An 18,341-nucleotide genomic window follows, 5' to 3' on the forward strand; every position below is an offset into this window, starting at 1 on the left:
CAGGCATTTCTTTCACGTAGAGTTTTTCAAGTGAGAGTGGGGGAAACTATTAGAGAGTAAGTGCCAGGAAGAAGGAGTTCCTCAGGGTAGTGTGCTGAGTGTAACCCTTTTTACACTAGCAATTAATGGGATATCCTCAGCCATTCCCCAGGATGTTCTCTCAACATTATTTGTGGATGATCTCTCAATATCATTTGCTGGCACTAGAATGGCAATGGTTGAGAGAAAAATCCAACTCTCTATTGATAAAATTAGATAAAATTATCCAGTGGGCTGACATGAATGGATTTAAGTTCTCAACAAGTAAAACTACCATTGTCCATTTTTGTCGTATCCGGGGAGTACATCCAGACCCGGATATATACATTAAAGGTCAACGGATACCATGTGCAAGAGAAGCTAAATTTTTAGGTTTGATATTTGATTGTAGGCTTACATGGGTTTCTCACTTAAAAGCATTAAAAGCTAAATGTGTTGAAGCTCTTAATATCTTAAAAGTATTGTCCCATACATCGTGGGGGGCAGACCGCAATACTATTTTAAAATTATACAAGGCCTTGATTTTTTCCAAAATTAGTTATGGTTGTGAGGTATATTCTTCAGCCACCCCAACCCGGTTAAAAATATTAGACTTGATACATCATGCAGGTATTAGATTGTCTACTGGAGCTTTTAAAACCTCGCCTATCCCAAGTCTCCTTGTTGATGCTGGAGAGTTACCTCTAGACCTTTACCGAATGTCTTCCATTCTTCGGTATTGGTTTAGATTGCAAAGACTCCCTAAAACTCTAGCCTTTCAGACTGCAAGCCTTGTAAGACATGCATCATACTTTGAGTTGCACCCAAAATCTCCTCAACCTTATGGCTTTCGGGTGAAACGATTATTAAATAGTCTGGATATAATTAGAAATAAGGTACTTCCATTCAAGGTATCATCAACGCCTCCATGGAAGTTACCAGAGATATCTTTTTGTAAATATTTTATTGGAGATATGAAGAATATGCCAGACCTAGAAGCCAGGTCTGTTTTTCAATATTAAACTTACCCGATAATCATGTAGCTGTCAACTCCGTTGCCCGACAGAATTCTACGGGAGGGATACGCCAGCTATCACTATACTAGAAGGGGGTGTACTCACAAGCGCCACCTGTGGCCAGGTACTACAGTACTTGTTGTTGACGCCACCTCACTTTTTCCTCTGTCGTGCTTCCGGCAAGACGTTCTTGGATACGCTTATGATTTTGGAGTATTGTTCACGGTTTGGTGAAGTATTTCTCTAAAATTTGCAGCTATTCGCTATACTGGAAACTTCTATATTAGCTTAGTTAGCTTTTGGAATTAAATTGATTAATTATGGTGACGAAGAGAGTAGGAACTCTCTTTCACCTTTTAATGGCCGACCCTTCCCTTAGACGGAAGTGTTGGTGTCTAAGAGAGTATAGACTCTCTTTCTTAATTTTGCTTAACAAAAGTTATAGATTTATTTTATATCTCTCCGCCTTTTATAGGCCTCTTCGATTAACTTCCTTTTATTATAAAATTATTAAAATTAATTTTTATATTTGTTTATATTCGACCTTTCCTAATAGTAGGCGGTCTTTTCTTGTACCGAAGTTAATTAACATTGAGCCCGTCATTTCGGTTTTACCTGTTAACATATTATGCTATTTTAATGTTTTTGAAAGAATTTCTTTGATAGTCTCGTACTGTTTTCAAAGTTGAACTAACGTTTTGTTTTGTCTCTGCAGTTGTTGAGGTTTCAGAACGTTCAACTTGCGCTCTATCGTTACGATAGAGAGAGAATTTTCGCGGTGTCACGTTGCAGTAAGAGTAACCGTGTCTAGCGTTTTGTTCATTCTTTCTTAACTTAATGGTTTTAATTCTACAAAGGAACTTTTCATTTTGGGAAATATTTTCCTTTAACAATATATGTTTTAACGATATATATGATTGGGCTCTTCTCTCAGATTCTAAGTCAAGAGAGAGAGAGAGAGAGAGATAGAGACGGAGGGAGAAAGAGGAGGATAAACGTTTCGTTCAAGCGAGTAACGTTGTTATCGTTTTTACTCTTCTCCCTAGTCTCTTTAGGGAAGAAGGTAAACGTTTCTAGAGTTTTTCTTGTTCTCAAGCTTTATGCGGTGAGAGAATTTTAAACGTAGTTTATTTGATCTAGTGTTTAGTCTCTTTCCAGCCACTGAATTATTTATCTTTCATTAGATTTTTCTGTTACATTGTAATTCTGTTTTCGCAATTACTAACTTTTGAGAAAGGATAGAATTGCGTGTTTCAGGTACAAACCACTTAAAGTTTCGAGTTCAGTGAAATAAGTGCAAACAGAAAATCAAAAGTGATAAGTGATTAGCAAAGTGTCAGTGTTGTGCGTGAGGGTACTTCTGTGCGTGTCAGTCGTCCTCCCAGTCCGGGACCTCTTGCAAGCTCCCAAGCCCAGGGGAGAAGCAATGTCGAAGGGCAAAAGGGTTCGGCAGGCCTTGATCGGCGCACAGAAGTATCCTCGGTGGTTGCGGGCGTGTCTTCCAGAGACCGTCACTCCCACCTGCAGACGATTGAGCCCGTCTTTTACTCGTCCGCTGATCAATTGTCAGGGAAGAAACGCTGGACTCAGGTCTCTAGACCACTCAAACGCAGAGTCCAGTCCGCGAGTGCTCAACAGGGCTGCAGTCATTGGCTCAGCTCTGACTCGCCGCAGTCATCTGTCGACTGCACTCCGCCCAAGAGGAGTAAGGTTCTGCCGCAACAGATCTCGGCTGTTAAGGCTTTGCCTCAGCAGACCTTAGTGTCTGCCGACCCCAAGTTGGCTCTACTACAGTCCATGCAGTCACAACTTTCAGTATTGATGCGTGAGTGTCGGGCTGAGAAGGTTGCGCCTCCGCCTCCGCCTGCACTCGCTCCGCCTGCGCTCGCTCCGCCTGACCGCAGTACCGCCTGCCAGGCGTACGATGTTGAGCCACGTTCTGAGTTTACTGTTCCCAGTGGTGTACAGCTCCCTCCGCCTTCCTTAAGGCAACCTCAGCAATGGGATCAGGAGGCTTATACCTCTCTTCCTCCGCTTCCACTTGCTGCTCCACCATTGATGCAACACTCGGTTGAGGTACAACAACCTCTCCCATCCATGAGTCAGTCTCCTCAGCTCTCGCTGCAGCGAGCTCAACCCTCCTCAAGGCAAGCTCCACAACACCTTAGCCTTGCGCCTCAGGAGCCTCAACTCGCGAGACATTTACTACGTTCTGCGCAGCCTCTACCTCATCGCTCTCCGCTTGCTACTCCGCTTCCGCCAACCACTCAGCAAGCGCAACCCTTGAGTTCAGTCACTCATGCTATGAGTCAGCCACCTCAACGCATGCATCTGCCACTTTCTCCTCAACTTGAGAAATTACAAATGACAATAATAACACCTCATTACTTTCATAACTTGCATTTGTAATCATAACAGCATGCTCTGCATATATGGCAAAAATATCTTCAAAACAAAAATGAATCATGAGTTATGAATGTAAGGTAAATATTATGTTGATATTAAAACGCCATGCAAGCATGCATGAAGCACTCTAGCACTGGTCATGGAATTTCTGAGAAATGTTAAACGCCATGCAACACGCTCTGCTTACCTTACAGCATGCTCTACATACAGCATGCTCTGCATACAGCATGCTCTGCATACAGCATGCTCTGCATACAGCATGCTCTGCATACAACATGCTCTGCATACAGCATACTCTGCATTCAGCATGCTCTGCATACAACATGCTCTACATACAGCATGCTCTGCATACAGCATGCTCTGCATACAACATGCTCTGCATACAGCATGCTCTGCATTCAGCATGCTCTGCATACAACATGCTCTGCATACAGCATGCTCTGCATTCAGCATGCTCTGCATACAACATGCTCTACATACAGCATGCTCTGCATACAGCATGCTCTGCATACAACATGCTCTGCATACCTTACCGCATGCTTCTCAGTCATACATCTTTGGTTGTTGCCAACTCACTAGACTGTCAAGCAGTTTCATAACGTTGCCTTCTAGTCTGCTGCTTTTGCACCATTGAAACCCTCACTGAGAGAACTTAACTTTTCTCGGATATGGTCCCTGTAGATGAGAAAGTGCTTTTCTCCCTCCTTCTGATATTCCCTTGAGGACTCTGTCATTTGGAGAGGAGCCTTTAGCTGCGTAGCCTCCTATGGACTTTTATTTAAGCATAACATGCTTCCAGGGAAGGTAATGGTTCCACTTCAGTCACTAACCCCGTCTGTTACCACACCTGCTCCCATAGACCTTGAGCTGTGTTGCAAGACATGCAGTCCAAGCTTAGTCCTTGTTAAAGGATTTATTGTTTACGGAGTCAGTGTGTCACTGGGAAGACGTTCAACAACCAGCAGAAGTGACTTGTTGTGACGCAGTGCGGCAACCTCAGTAACCCGATAAGGAGTTGTCTGTACGACCCAGACAGTCTAGACAGCTTCGGGTTGTCACTGTACTTCCTCGCTTCCCCATGGTTGACAGTTCACAGACTGTGCAGCAGTACCATGATCTTGTGTCCGGCTCCGTCAGACGACTGGCTTTTAAGAGCTCCCACAAGTCGTCGCTGTCTGGAGATTCTCAGATGGACTATGGATCTGACCAAGGAACTGGGCCTCCTGGTCAATTTTGAGGAGTCTCAGCTCATCCCATCCCAGACCATTGTCTCCCTGGGTATGGATCTTCAGAGTCGAGCTTTTCAGGCTTTTCCGTCGGCCCCAAGGATCTTCCAAGCCCTAGAATGCATCCAGAGCATGCTGAGAAGGAACCGATGCTCAGTCAGGTAGTGGATGAGTCTAACAGGGACACTTTCATCGCTGGCCCTGTTCATCGTGTTAGGGAGAATCCACCTCCCCCCCTTCAGTATCATCTAGCTGCTCACTGGATAAAGGACATGACGCTAGAGACGGTCTCAGTTCCTGTTTCCGAAGAGAGGAGGTCTTCTCTCGCGTGGTGTAAGAACAGCTTTCTTCTCAAGGAAGTCTACCTTTGGCTGTTCAGAAACCCGACCGCCGTCTCCTCTCGGACACATCAGACACGGGCTGGGGTGCGACTTTGGACGGACAGGAATGATCGAGAACATGGAATCAGGAGCAAAGGACACTTCACATCAATTGCAGGAGTTGTTGGCGGTTCTTCTGGCCTTGATAAACTTCAAGTCCCTCCAGCTTAACAAAGTGGTGGAGGTGGTGGACTCTGACAACACCACAGCCCTGGCTTACATCTTCAAGCAGGGAGGGACTCTTTCGTGAAGTTGTTCTAGATCGCAAGGGACCTCCTCATCTGGTCTAAAGATCGAAAGCGCACGCTGGTAACGAGGTTCATTCAGGGCGGTATGAATGTCATGGCAGGTCACCTCAGCCGGAAGGGTCAGGTCATCCCCACAGAGTGGACCCTTCTCAAGAATGTTTGCAGCAGACTTTGGGCCCTGTGGGGTCAGCCAACCATAGATCTGTTCGCTACCTCGATAACCTAGAGACTCCTGTTGTATTGTTCTCCGATTCCAGACCCAGCAGCAGTTCACGTGGATGCTTTTCTGCTGGATTGGTTCCATCTCGACCTGTATGCATTCCCGCCGTTCAAGATTGTCAACAGGGTACTTCAGAAGTTCTCCTCTCGCAAAGGGACACGGCTGACGTTGGTTGGCGCCGCTCTGGCCCGCGAGAGAATGGTTCTTAGAGGTACTGCAATGGCTGGTCGACATTCCCAGGACTCTTCCTCTAGGAGTGAACCTTCTACGTCTACCTCACGTAAAGAAGGTACACCCAATCCCCCACGCTCTTCGTCTGACTGCCTTCAGACTTTCGAAAGACTCTCAAGAGCTAGGGGCTTTTCGAAGGAGGCAGCCAGAGCGATTGCCAAAGCAAGGAGAACATCCACTCTCAGAATCTATCAGTCTCAAGGGGAAGTCTTCCGTAGCTGGTACAAGACCAATGCAGTTTCCTCAACCAGTACCACTGTAACCCAGATTGCTGACTTCCTGTTATATCTAAGGAAAGTAAGATCCCTTTCAGCTCCTACGATCAAGGGTTACAGAAGTATGTTGGCAGCGGTTTTCCGCCACAGAGGCTTGGATCTTTCCACCAACAAAGATCTACAGGACCTCCCTAGGTCTTTTGAGACCTCAAAGGAACGTCGGTTGTCCACTCCAGGCTGGAATCTAGACGTGGTCCTAAGGTTCCTTATGTCATCAAGATTTGAACCTCTCCAATCAGCCTCTTTTTAGGACCTCACATTAAAAACTCTTTTCCTCGTGTGCTTGACAACAGCTAAAAGAGTAAGTGAGATCCACGCCTTCAGCAGGATCATTGTTTTCACATCTGAAACGGCTACATGTTCCTTGCAGCTCGGTTTTTGCTAAACGAGCTTCCTTCACGTCCTTGGCCTAAGTCGTTCGAGATCCCAAGCCTGTCCAACTGGGTGGGGAATGAACTGGAGAGAGTACTTTGCCCAGTTAGAGCTCTTAGGTACTATCTAAAAAGGTCTTAACCTTTACGAGGACAATCAGAAGCCTTATAGTGTGTTATCAAGAAACCTTCTTTTCCAAGTTCTAAGAACTCAGTTTCTTACTATTCAGGCTTCTGATTAGAGAAACACATTCTCATCTGAAGGAAGAAGACCTTGCTTTGCTGAAGGTAAGGACACATGAAGTGGGAGCTGTGGCTACTTCAGTGGCCTTCAAACAGAGCCATTCTCTGCAGAGTGTTATGGATGCAACCTATTGGAGAAGCAAGTCAGTGTTCGCATCATTCTATCTCAAAGATGTCCAGTCTCTTTACGAGTACTGCTACACCCTGGGACCATTCGTAGCAACGAATGCAGTAGTAGGCGAGGGCTCAGCCACTACATTCCCATAATCCCATAACCTTTTAACCTTTCTCTTGAATACTTTTTATGGGTTGTACGGTCGGCTAAGAAGCCTTCCACATCCTTGTTGATTTGGCGGGTGGTCAATTCTTTCTTGAGAAGCGCCGAGGTTAAAGGTTGTGATGAGGTCCTTTAGTATGGGTTGCAGCCCTGTATACTTTAGCACCTTTGAGTTGATTCAGCCTTCCAAGAGGAACGCTGCGCTCAGTAAGGAAGACGATCTTATTAAAGGCAGAGTAACGGTTCAAGTCGACTTCCTTACCAGGTACTTATTATTTCATTGTTATTGTGGATAACTGATTATATGAAATACGGGATACTTAGCTATCCTTTAGTCTTGTACACTGGTTTTTCACCCACCCCCCTGGGTGTGAATCAGCTACATGATTATCGGGTAAGTTTAATATTGAAAAATGTTATTTTCATTAGTAAAATAAATTTTTGAATATACTTACCCGATAATCATGATTTAATTGACCCACCCTTCCTCCCCATAGAGAACCAGTGGACCGAGGAAAAAGTGAGGTGGCGTCAACAACAAGTACTGTAGTACCTGGCCACAGGTGGCGCTTGTGAGTACACCCCCTTCTAGTATAGTGATAGCTGGCGTATCCCTCCCGTAGAATTCTGTCGGGCAACGGAGTTGACAGCTACATGATTATCGGGTAAGTATATTCAAAAATTTATTTTACTAATGAAAATAACATTTTTAATGAACATGTTAAAGAACATAGAGGATCAACTTTTATCTATACTGATGGCTCCAAATCTGATGCTGGCGTTGGATTTGGAGTACATAGTAATGGTTTTAATTGTAGAGGTGCACTTCCTCTGACCGCTTCCGTATTTACTGCCGAACTGTATGGCATATTAACCGCTATTGAGAAAATAGCGTTGGAGAAGGAGGGTAATTTTACAATTTTTAGTGATGCAAGGAGTGTCCTTCAAGCTATGGAAGTTTTTAATTCTAATAACCCTCTAGTTTTAAAGATTTTAGAATGGCTTTTCATTATTGGACGGAGAGGTATAACAGTTCAATTTTGTTGGGTTCCAGCACATGTAGGTGTGTCCGGGAATGAGAAGGCAGATTCACTGGCTAAGGAGGCTGCATCCGAGTTGCTGCCAAGAAGGTATCCCATTCCCTGTAATGATTTCTTACCTGACATCAAGAAATCGGTTTGCAATAAATGGCACCAGCAATGGGATAGTCAAGATGGCAATAAAATGCGAGAGATAACAAATGACATATCTCCTTGGAGGTATAATATGATGCCCCGAAAATGGAAGACGTCTTTTTGTCGTCTCCGTATTGGTCACACTCGGTTGACACACGAGTTTCTGCTGAAGGGCCAACACCAACCGTATTGTGACGACTCTAACAGTAAGGCATTTGTTGACCGAATGCCCCAATTATAACAACTTGCGGAATAGATATTTGTTTGAGGCTCGAGGTGAGGGTGGCAGGTTCATCCTTGCCAAGATTCTTGGAAATGATGTGTCCTACCATGCAAGTGGCATTTTTAGATTTATTTCAGAAGCAGGTCTTCTGAAAAATATTTAACTTTTATGACATTCAACTTTTAATTGAATACTCTTTTATTTTTTATTTTATTTTATTTCTTATTTTTGTATACATAAATTAAATGTTACCGGCGTCAATGACCTCAGATGTCAGGATGCCTGAAAACTTTAAATCAATCAATCTAAATTGCAAACTGCCTTACATGAGTTTATACATGGACACCGGATAGCGGTTGATATTATGAAGTGTGGAATAGGTGCTAAATCAAAGTAGAAGTTTGATGATAGGGAGCCCAACGTTTATTGTGCTATATATTTTACAAGGATTTGTAGTGCTTTTGAATGACTAGCCTTCCTACACCTGTAACTTCAAGAACTACTACTACTCTTGGTACTCATGGACACTTAGTCACCATCTAGATTTCCTCATCACTCATTTTGTAAACTATTTGGTATGCATCTCATTTTTTGGTGCTATTTTCATTTGAGAATTTTTCACGACCTTTAGTAGATTAGATTCTATTTAATGAATGCTCTCTCCACATCCTCATGTGTTATGAGGTATGGATGTGGTAGGAAGGCTAAATGTGTCATGGATGTGGTAGGAAGGCTAAATGTGTCTCGCGGTGCCTTACTAGTGTGTTATGGAGCATCCCGTCGTTGCCCTGGGCCTATGGCCGGTAAATCGTGTGGCGCCTTCCTCACAAAACCTGAAGTTGACCCGCACTCCTTGTGTTCTTCGTATAGGGGCAGTGTGTTCCCCGACAGCCACGTGTCCGGAGTGCGAGTCCTGGAACGAGGTGCAGTGGGTGCGCTATGGCACCAAGAAGAAGTCCACTAGGAGATCGCCTAGGAAACCGAGTGTCTCTTCGCCTCTTGCTTCGCCCAGCATTTCTTCGGACAGTCTCTCTGCCGCCTTCCCCTACCCCGTGTGGGGGACGAGGTAAGTCAGTTGCGGGGAAGAGGCCTGTGGCCCTTCCCCAGGAGTCTGATTTACCTGATAGTGGGATTGTGTCATCTATCCAGGCAAGTGGGGGCCTGAGGGAGGGACGGGAGTCTTCCGGTGACGGAGCCCCGTTGCAAGCATGGCCCGTCTCGTCGGACCATCCTATGTGGGATAAAACTGCTGCAGCCTCTTCTCCCGCCTCTTAGGCATGTATTTCAGGTGCGTCAGCAGCCAAGGGTGCCGTCGAGAAGGAAGACTCACCGCCGTCAGACCCCCTCGCGTGGGTGCCTCCGAAGACGCCCTTCAGATCACCCTTGAGGATGGAAGAGGATTTCGAGACCGGGTTCCCCAGCGAGGAGCTCCCCCGCTCCCCTCCAGCGCCTTCAGCTACGTTCCCGTCTGTCTTCCTGGAGCCTACGTCGCCAACCGAACGCCGTGTGGACCCACCAGCAACGCGGCGCGACTCAGGCCCTTCAGTGAGGTCTTACAGGTCTTCGGGCTCCTCGGTCGAGGCCTACTCCTACTCCTCGGAAGACGGAGCCCCGAGGGACCATAGGAGACGGCGAGATAGGTCCCGCAGGACACAGTCTCGCTCACGATCCCGTTCCAGATCCCGCCACGTGGGTAGGCGCTCTAGATCCCCCAGGAGGAAGTATAGGAGAAGCGACTCCCCGGAGGAAGAATGAGTGCGGGTCGTCATCCCACGTAGCCAACTCCTGGAGGCTTCAGCAGTCCCAAGCACCTCGGGATGGCTCCCTAGGGCCCGCTCGCCAGTGAGATATGTCACCATCAGCAGATATGATTGACGGAGGGAGTCGTCTCTTCAGGCCCCAAGGGACAGGCATAAGTCCGCGAAGGCTCCGACTCCATCCGCCCAGCGGAGAGAGTCGCCCCTTCGGTCTGGCAGCCGCGTCCCGGCCTCAAAATCAACGACGAGTCGTCCGGAACGAGAGAGACTCCTTCCCTCTACTCGCAAGCCCGCAGACCCCTGGACCTCCGGAAGAAGAGAGAAGTCCAGGACGGAGGCCTCTTTCCCTGCAGCGATGCCCGTCCTACTATTATTATTATTATTATTAAATGCTAAGCTACAACCCTAGTTGGAAAAGCAGGATGCTATAAGCCCAGGGGCCCCAACAGGGAAAATAGCTCAGTGAGGAAAGGAAACATGAAAAAATAAAATATTTTAAGAATAGTAACAACATTTAAATAAATATTTCCTATATAAACAATAAAAACTTCAACAAAACAAGAGAAAGAGAAACTAGATACAACAGTGTGCCTGAGTGTACCCTCAAGCAAGAGAACTCTAACCCAAGACAGTGGAAGGCCATGGTACAGAGGCTATAGCACTACCCAAGACTAGAGAACAATGGTTTGATTTTGGAGTGTCCTTCTCCTAGAAGAGCTGCTTACCATAGCTAAAGAGTCTCTTCTACCCTTACCAAGAGGAAAGTAGCCACTGAACAATTACATTGCCGTAGTTAACCCCTGGGGTGAAGAAGAATTGTTTAGTAATCTCAGTGTTGTCAGGTGTATGAGGACAGAGGAGAATCTGTAAAGAATAGGCCAGACTATTCGATGTCTGTGTAGGCAAAGGGAAAGAACCGTAACCAGAGAGAAGGATCCAATATGGTACTGTCTGGCCAGTCAAAGGACCCCCTAACTTTCTAGCGGTAGTATCTCAACGGGCGGCTGGTGCCCTGGCCAACCTAAACCCTGAACCGCCGAGACTGGACCACTCCAGGAAGATGCCTCCTCCCCGTGCGGCTCCCCCCGTCGGAGGTCCTCCGTCACGAGCAGCGAAGTGTCCAACGGAGAATGTAGATGACTGTGTAGAAGGTTCGGCAGCGGAAGTTTCGGCCTACAGGAGAGTGATAGTCCTCATTAGGCGTCACCACAGGTTTGACGAACCTGAGCCCTCCACTGACAAAGTCTGGCTCTCGAGACTTAGCAGGCGGGTGGATGCACCTGTGCAACAGAGGCCCTCACAAGCCCTTCCTTTGGCTAGGGATGTTAGGCTGGGTATGGTGCACGTTGACAGGATCGTGGCCAACCACGCGGAAGCTCCCAAGAGCCAGAGCGCCTCCAAACTTCTCCAGGGCCTAAAGAACCAGAGCCGATTCTACCTTCCCGAAGGACACAGCACGGGTCCCTGTACGGTGGAGCCAGCAGTCGCCATCCTGGGACAAGGAGCAGCAGAGGAGAGGGCTACCACTGCCCCAGTTTGTTTCTCCCCTTCGGAAACTTCCATGATGGAGGAGCTGGCCAAGGACCTGGTACACGTATCATCATGGCTAGATTGGTGGGCCTCCACGCTGGTGGGGTTTCAGTCTTCGCACGACCTCGCAGTCCCGGAGAACCAGGCCTTGCTGAAGGAGCTGATTAGCTTGGGAGGTAAGGCCGTAAAGTTCCTCTCCTACCAGTCCATTGCGCAAGCCGCCAATTGGATACTGCAGAAGAGGGACACTGTGCTCAACAAGCTCGTCAGGAAGCTCCCGGACAGAGAAGCGAGGTCCCTGAGGAGCCTGCCCCTGTGGGACGACTCAGTGTTCCCCCTGAAGGCGGTGGAGGAGACGGTAAAGAGGGTCAGGAAGCTAAAGGATGCGGGTGAACCCAGATCCCCTCCAGTGAGAAGACCTACCCGTAGATGGACACCCTCCGACGTCTCTCTCCCTCCTCGTGCCTCGCCTAGCCAGCCCAGGAGAGACGCCCCTACTACGGCCTGGCATCAGCCTTCGCAGCCCCCCCCCCCCCCCGTAGAGGAACTCCTGCTGCGCAGTCAGCCTTCAGGCCTTCCTATTCGGCCACCAGAAGAGGTCGTTCAGGCCGCGCCTCTCGAAGGAGATACGGAGAGAGGCCCCCTACTCCTGCCGAAGCCTCAGGTGGGGGGATGCCTCAAATGTTCTGCCTCAGGTGGGGGGATGCCTCAAACGTTCTTGGCAAGCATGGCGAGACCACGGAGCAGATCCGTGGACCGTAACAGTTCTGAAAGAAGGGTACAGGTTGCCCTTCCTGGTGGACCCCCCACCTCTGATACCATATCTGCAGGCAGAATGGTTGGCACACAAAGACCCCTTGAGAAGGAACGGCCCTACAAGAAGAGGTCTCTGCGATGCTGGCGAAAGGGGCAATAGAACCAGTCAAGGACCCGGGTCCAGGGTTCTACAGCAGACTCTTCCTGGTGGAGAAAGCGACAGGGGGCTGAAGACCAGTCATAGACCTCTCAGCCCTCAACAGGATCGTGTGCAAGACCGACTTCAAGATGGACACTACGAAGTCGGTCCTAGCGGCCTTGAAGGAGGGAGACTTCATGATGTCCATAGACCTCAAGGACGCATACTTCCAAATCCCTGTTCACCCCTCCAGCAGGAAGTACCTAAGTGTAAAATGGGGTACCCAAGCGTTGCAGTTCAAGACCCTCTGCCTCGGTCTGTCCACAGCCCCTCAGGTCTTCACTAGGGTCTTCGCAAGTCTCAGCCTGGGCACATGAACAACCTGGACGATTGGTTGTTGCTTTCAGCCTCAGGGGAAGTACTGACGGAGCAAGGCGCGAAGCTCCTGCAGTGCTGCAACGTCCTGGGTATCATCATCAACCTGGAGAAGTCCCAACTGATACCCTCCACCAGAATGAACTACCTCGGAATGGTCCTGGACTCCCAGTTGGCGAGAGCCTTCCCTTCCGCGGAGAGACTGGACAACTTGGACTAGATCCTCCGGCCCTTCCTGTCGGACCAGCCCAGGAGAGCCAAGGACTGGCTGAGACTGATAGGTCACCTCGTGTCGTTAGAGAAGCTAGTCCCCCAGGGGAGGGTCAAACTCGGGGGAGTACAATGGAACCTGAAGGAGACCTGGAACCAAAGAGACTCCCCGCACAAGGTGGTCCCGATGTCCCCGGAGACGAAGGAAGTCCTAGAGTGGTGGCACGACAGATCGAACACCCTCAAGGGGATGCCCTTCGCAGCCGACCCTCCGGAGATGCTCCTGTTCACGGACGCATCCAAGGAGGGTTGGGGTGCTCATCTCCTCGACAGCACAGCAAGAGGAAGATGGTTAGCCGAAGAGAAGAACCTGCACATAAACGTGCTAGAAATGATGGCAGTGCGAAGAGCGTGCCTAGAGTTCATCCATCGGCTCCGGGGAAACACCGTGGCACTGATGTGCGACAACGCCACGGTGGTGGCCTACATAAAGAAGCAAGGACGACTAAAATCGAAGAAGCTGTGCAACCTCACGGAGTTTCTGGAATGGGCCGAAATAGAGCAGATTAAGATCTCGGCCAGATTCATCCCAGGGAAGAGAAACGTCCTGGCCGACGGCCTCAGCAGAATGGGTCAAGTGGTAGGGTCCGAGTGGTCCTTGCACCCGGAAGTGGCCAAGACTCTCATTCAGAAGTGGGGCTCGCCAGTGATAGACCTCTTCGCCACGAGACTGAACGCACAACTCCCTGTGTTTTGTTCAACACCCTTGGGACAACCTCGACGTTTACGCCTTCCCTCCCTTCGGGATGCTCAGGCAAGTCCTCAACAGGGTGAGGCGAGCAGACAACCTGTGGATGACTTTGGTAGCGCCCTGGTGGCTGGAGAGGGAGTGGTTCGCGGATCTAAAGGAACTGGCGCGCCTACCACCTTGGCCCCTTCTGGACAGACCAGACCTTCTCCGGCAACCGCACTTTCAAAGGTTCCACGAAAACCCTCGGTCCCTCTGCCTTCACGCGTGGAGGTTATCGAGCGTCTCCTGAGGAAGGAAGGGTATTCGGCGAAGACGGCAACAAGGATGTCAGGGTACCCGAGACGTTCGTCAGCCGCAGTATACCAGGCAAAATGGGCTACCTTCTCTAAGTGGTGCGTCTCGAAGAACATCAAGCCGTTGCAGGTCTCCATCCCGGAGATAGCGGACTTCCTAGTCTATCTCAGAGACGAGGTGAACATGTCCATCCCAGCCATTAAAGGAGTCCGGGCTGCCCTGGGACAAGTCTTCCTCCTGAAGGGCATCGACCTGGGTACCTCGAGACACATCTCGATGCTCATCAAGAGCTTCGAGCAATCGTACCCCTCTCAGGCCGTTAGGGTGCCCCAGTGGGAAGTGGCTAGAGTCCTGAAGATGCTGTCAGAACCTCCCTTCGAACCTCTAAAGGACATCTTGGACAGAGAGCTCACCCTCAAGACAGTTTTTCTGTTAGCGCTGGCATCAGCAAAACGAGTAGGGGAAATTCATGGACTATCGTATGAGGTGTCACACTCGAAGGGCTGGCGTGAAACTACCTTCAGGTTTGTACCATCCTTCGTGGCCAAGACCCAGAATCCAGCAGTCTGGGACCCCAGGTTTGGAGGATTCTCAGTGCCGGCAATCCCTCGTTAGGACAACCCGAGGGACTTGCTTCTGTTCCCTGTCAGAGCGGTACCGAAGTACATGTACTTAGAGACTTCAACCCAAAATCAAGTCTGTTCGTCACCTCAGGACTAGTAAAGAAGCCAATCTCCTTCTGGCTACGGGAGGTGATCATGAGAGCCTACAGTAGTGCAGGGGTTCTTCTTCCGGGGAAGCCTAGACCCAAGACATCAGAGGGCTTAGTAGTGCGTTGGCCTTTGAGAAGAACATGGAAGTCGGCCAAATCCTGAAGGCAGGTACATGGGCTAGTCAGTCAACCTTCACAGCTCACTACTTGAAGGATTGTTCGAGGAGATCCCTGGACGGATTCTCTCTCGGTCCTGTTATTTCTGCGCTTCAAAAGATTTAAAGGTGTAGCCCCGGGGAAAACCACGGGCAGTAAGTCCAAGAGACACAGGTTCCTTCCTTACCCCCCTTTTTTCCCCTATTACCTTCCCTGAAATGACCCTAAAATCCTTTAACTGCCATGGGATACACTGTCAGTGAATGAATACGTCTCCAAGGATTTTTACTAAGATAGTTTTTTGGGTAGTTTTCCCTATTTCTCATGTTTTCCCTTGGGGGTCAGCAGAACCGAGCCTCCTATCTAGGTTCCCCTTTTTCTCTCCTCATCAGTCTCTGGGTCCTGTGGGACACTCACCTCCTAAGGTATAACCAAGTCTCCTAAGAAAGTAGTTCGAGGTAAGTACTCCGTGTTGGAACAAATCACAAATTTTAAGTAATTTGTATTTTTATTAACAGTACTTTCGGGTTATGTCCCGCCCATCCTACCCAGAGTGCCTTACAGGACTTAGTAGAAACCTATCTGTCAAAACTTACTGGAGATCGAGACCTGAGCAAGCATGCTCTCTGACCCCGGGTCGTCTCTGGGCGCGTATCACTCCGCCAGAGGTTACCCCACATAGAAAACGGGAGTAGGGTAAACTACACAAAATTCTGGGAGGAGATCCCAGATACTACTAAGAAAGTAGATGTGGTACATTATTGGTGTTTAAAAAGTCCACCATTTTAAACCTTTTGAAGCTTTTCCTTATAGGATATTACTACTAAAAAGAAAAAAAATTCTGCTAGCTTTGGCTAAACACATTAGGGAATGACAAACTCATTGCTGTTGATAAAATATTTTTTTCTTGTCAAGCTATAAGGCAAAGTATAATTGTAGGCGAAAAGTCTTTCGCATTTTCCCACATTCCCTCATTAGGGAAAAGATAGGTTGTTATTTAGGGAATAAGGTTAAGGTTTATTTAGATAAGGCAAATTGCATTAAGAAGGTTCCTAGTTTATGTGGTATGAGGGTATATGGGCCCCTCTCTCCAAGGGTGCTATGTTCTTCCTTTTTAAGACATTAGTGACCAAAGCTCACTCTGAATTGGATTCCAATCAAGTGAGGAAGTAGACAGTCCGGCTTCCCTCTTAATTTCTGTTTGAACCTTTCTTTAGGAATGGCTTGGCAGCAGCTCAGTGGAGTACCAAATTAGTTTCTAGCAATTACTATTCAAGGAAAGTCTAGTTTTCTTATAAAGATTGCTAGGCATTAGGTCCTATCTTTGCTGCGGGTGATAGATATTTGGAGTAATTTGTATTGATTAGGGTGCTTTTTTTCATATTAATTAGTATGCCATCATAGCAAATGCTTATTCAGTCTTTCTCAATCTGGAATTGTGTTATGTTGCAAAAGTAGGAGAGTAGTTCTCTCTAACTTTCAGTAGCAATCTTTAGGCTACCAGAAAATCAAGATGACTCTTGTCAGATTATTTGGGGCATTTATTTTAAGTTGGGGTTTATTTGTTTAGTTAATCTCTTCCCTTAGAGCGCAAGAATCAGCCAGATAAACCTCAGGCGAACATCATTGAAGTAAATGTAATTTTGATAATCATATTTATTTCAATTCTCACCTGATGTTCATCTAATTCCCTCTCCCTGCCATGCACAGCAATATATTCAGCAATTTTATACCTCAGATGGGAATTCAATATTTTTCTTTTTATTAAAATTCCTTTATTTGTAAAATAATTTTCCTATAAACTGATACTAGCTTAGTCCCTAACAGCCTCTACATCCCCATGATAAGCTGATCAGGTGGTTATTGGAGTAATCGACCTCACTTCCTGTGGGTCTTGTAAGAATTAAACTTAAATGGAAGAAAACAAACTTTAAGAGTGATTTATAGCAACTGCCTCCCACCAAGGAGTGTGTCTCCTATTTTAAAGGACAAAAGGTTTGTTTTTGCATCTGAACAAACTATGATTTCTTCAATTAACATGTAATTCTTGCCAATTTTTTTGCAGCATAGGACCATAGTGTACTTTTTCTTTATGTTGTATACTATACAGTACATGATTTCTACCACATAAACAATTCACTGAATTTGTAAATGTCTGTTTTCAGCTATGTCTGTGATGAGTGATTCACAAGATGCCACTGACTTTTCTTGTAGTCAGTTCAACATTTCAGAAGATTCCAACTCTGAACCACCATTTAAAAAGAAATTAGCCGAAAGTTAGATGTAGATTACTGTATTGTGGTATATTGTCATAAATTTTATTTTATTATAAATATACAAAGTGCAACCAAGGCATTTAGATTTATATTATTTTGAATACTTTCTTCAAAGAAATCATTAGTCTAAAAGATATAGAATATCAAAAAGGATTATTTTATATAAAACTAAATGGTTTGTATTTTATCTTCTGATATTTATTTTTACTGTCGTTCCAGAAGTATATTGAACTTATTCCTTATTAAAAAGAAAACTGGCCTAAATACTGACATTTTGAATTGTATAGGATTTGTGTGTAAAGATTTTACATGACAGTATTGTAATGTTTTAACATATTTATTTTTGAAAATTAGGCAAAATGTATGAATCTCAGCTGAGGTCCTCATATGGCAAGTGTTTGATGTGTTAATGTCTTTTTAATAGAATCCGCTCCAAGTTGCTTTTAGACCTGGTTATGCATGTTTATTATTTTTGAAGAGGTATTTCGACATTTTCTTATGTTAATCATTTAAAAGTAAGTTGACAATTGAAGGATATGTGTGTTTTCAGCACAAATCAAAGAAAGGAGTCATTATTAACATTTGAGTTCTGTAATTTAACCATGCATAGTCCAAAAGTTCCACTTGTGAAAATTAATCTTATTTATTTTTTATAAATTATATTTAAATGAATAATTTGATATGTAAACGTTAGCAAAACAAAACAGGAGCTGAAATATTTTTGTAGCCCTGGTGTGGTTGATAAACTTATGGTTGCATTAGTATAAAAAATGTTGATAGTAGTCGATTTATCCATTGTACGCTCAATATTTTTCTTTTTAACTAGGCTGCAATTTTTATTCAGATTATTGTCAGAATGACCGATTTGTGTATACCAAAAGATTCTTTTTCCAGAGACTGTATTCAGAAGACTGACTGTATCTTTATTAAGGCACTGTATGTAAATATTAATTACTGTTCGACTTACTAAGTTACCTTCTCTGGCGTCATTTTATAGTTTGCATTCAATTCCGTGTCTGTTTAAAAATAAACTTGTATATTGTGGCAGGTTTATCCCTCCTTGTGAAGTTAATTTT

The 18,341-nt window shown here is 46.2% G+C and overlaps 1 protein-coding gene across 1 annotated transcript in view; it reads left to right on the top strand.

Annotated features, from left to right (window-relative positions):
- Positions 1 to 17,519, top strand: part of BCL7-like (chromatin remodeling complex subunit BCL7B-like protein) — a 69,026-nt gene extending 51,507 nt beyond the window's left edge. The window contains exon 4 of the mRNA XM_068382149.1: positions 17,155 to 17,519. Coding sequence (XP_068238250.1) covers positions 17,155 to 17,270 — 116 coding nt within the window. The 3' untranslated portion in view covers positions 17,271 to 17,519. The remainder of the gene's footprint in view (positions 1 to 17,154) is intronic.
- The last annotated feature ends 822 nt before the right edge of the window (positions 17,520 to 18,341 follow it).

This window comes from Palaemon carinicauda, chromosome 1 (genome assembly GCF_036898095.1).
Source record: "Palaemon carinicauda isolate YSFRI2023 chromosome 1, ASM3689809v2, whole genome shotgun sequence".
Lineage (NCBI taxonomy): Eukaryota > Metazoa > Arthropoda > Malacostraca > Decapoda > Palaemonidae > Palaemon > Palaemon carinicauda.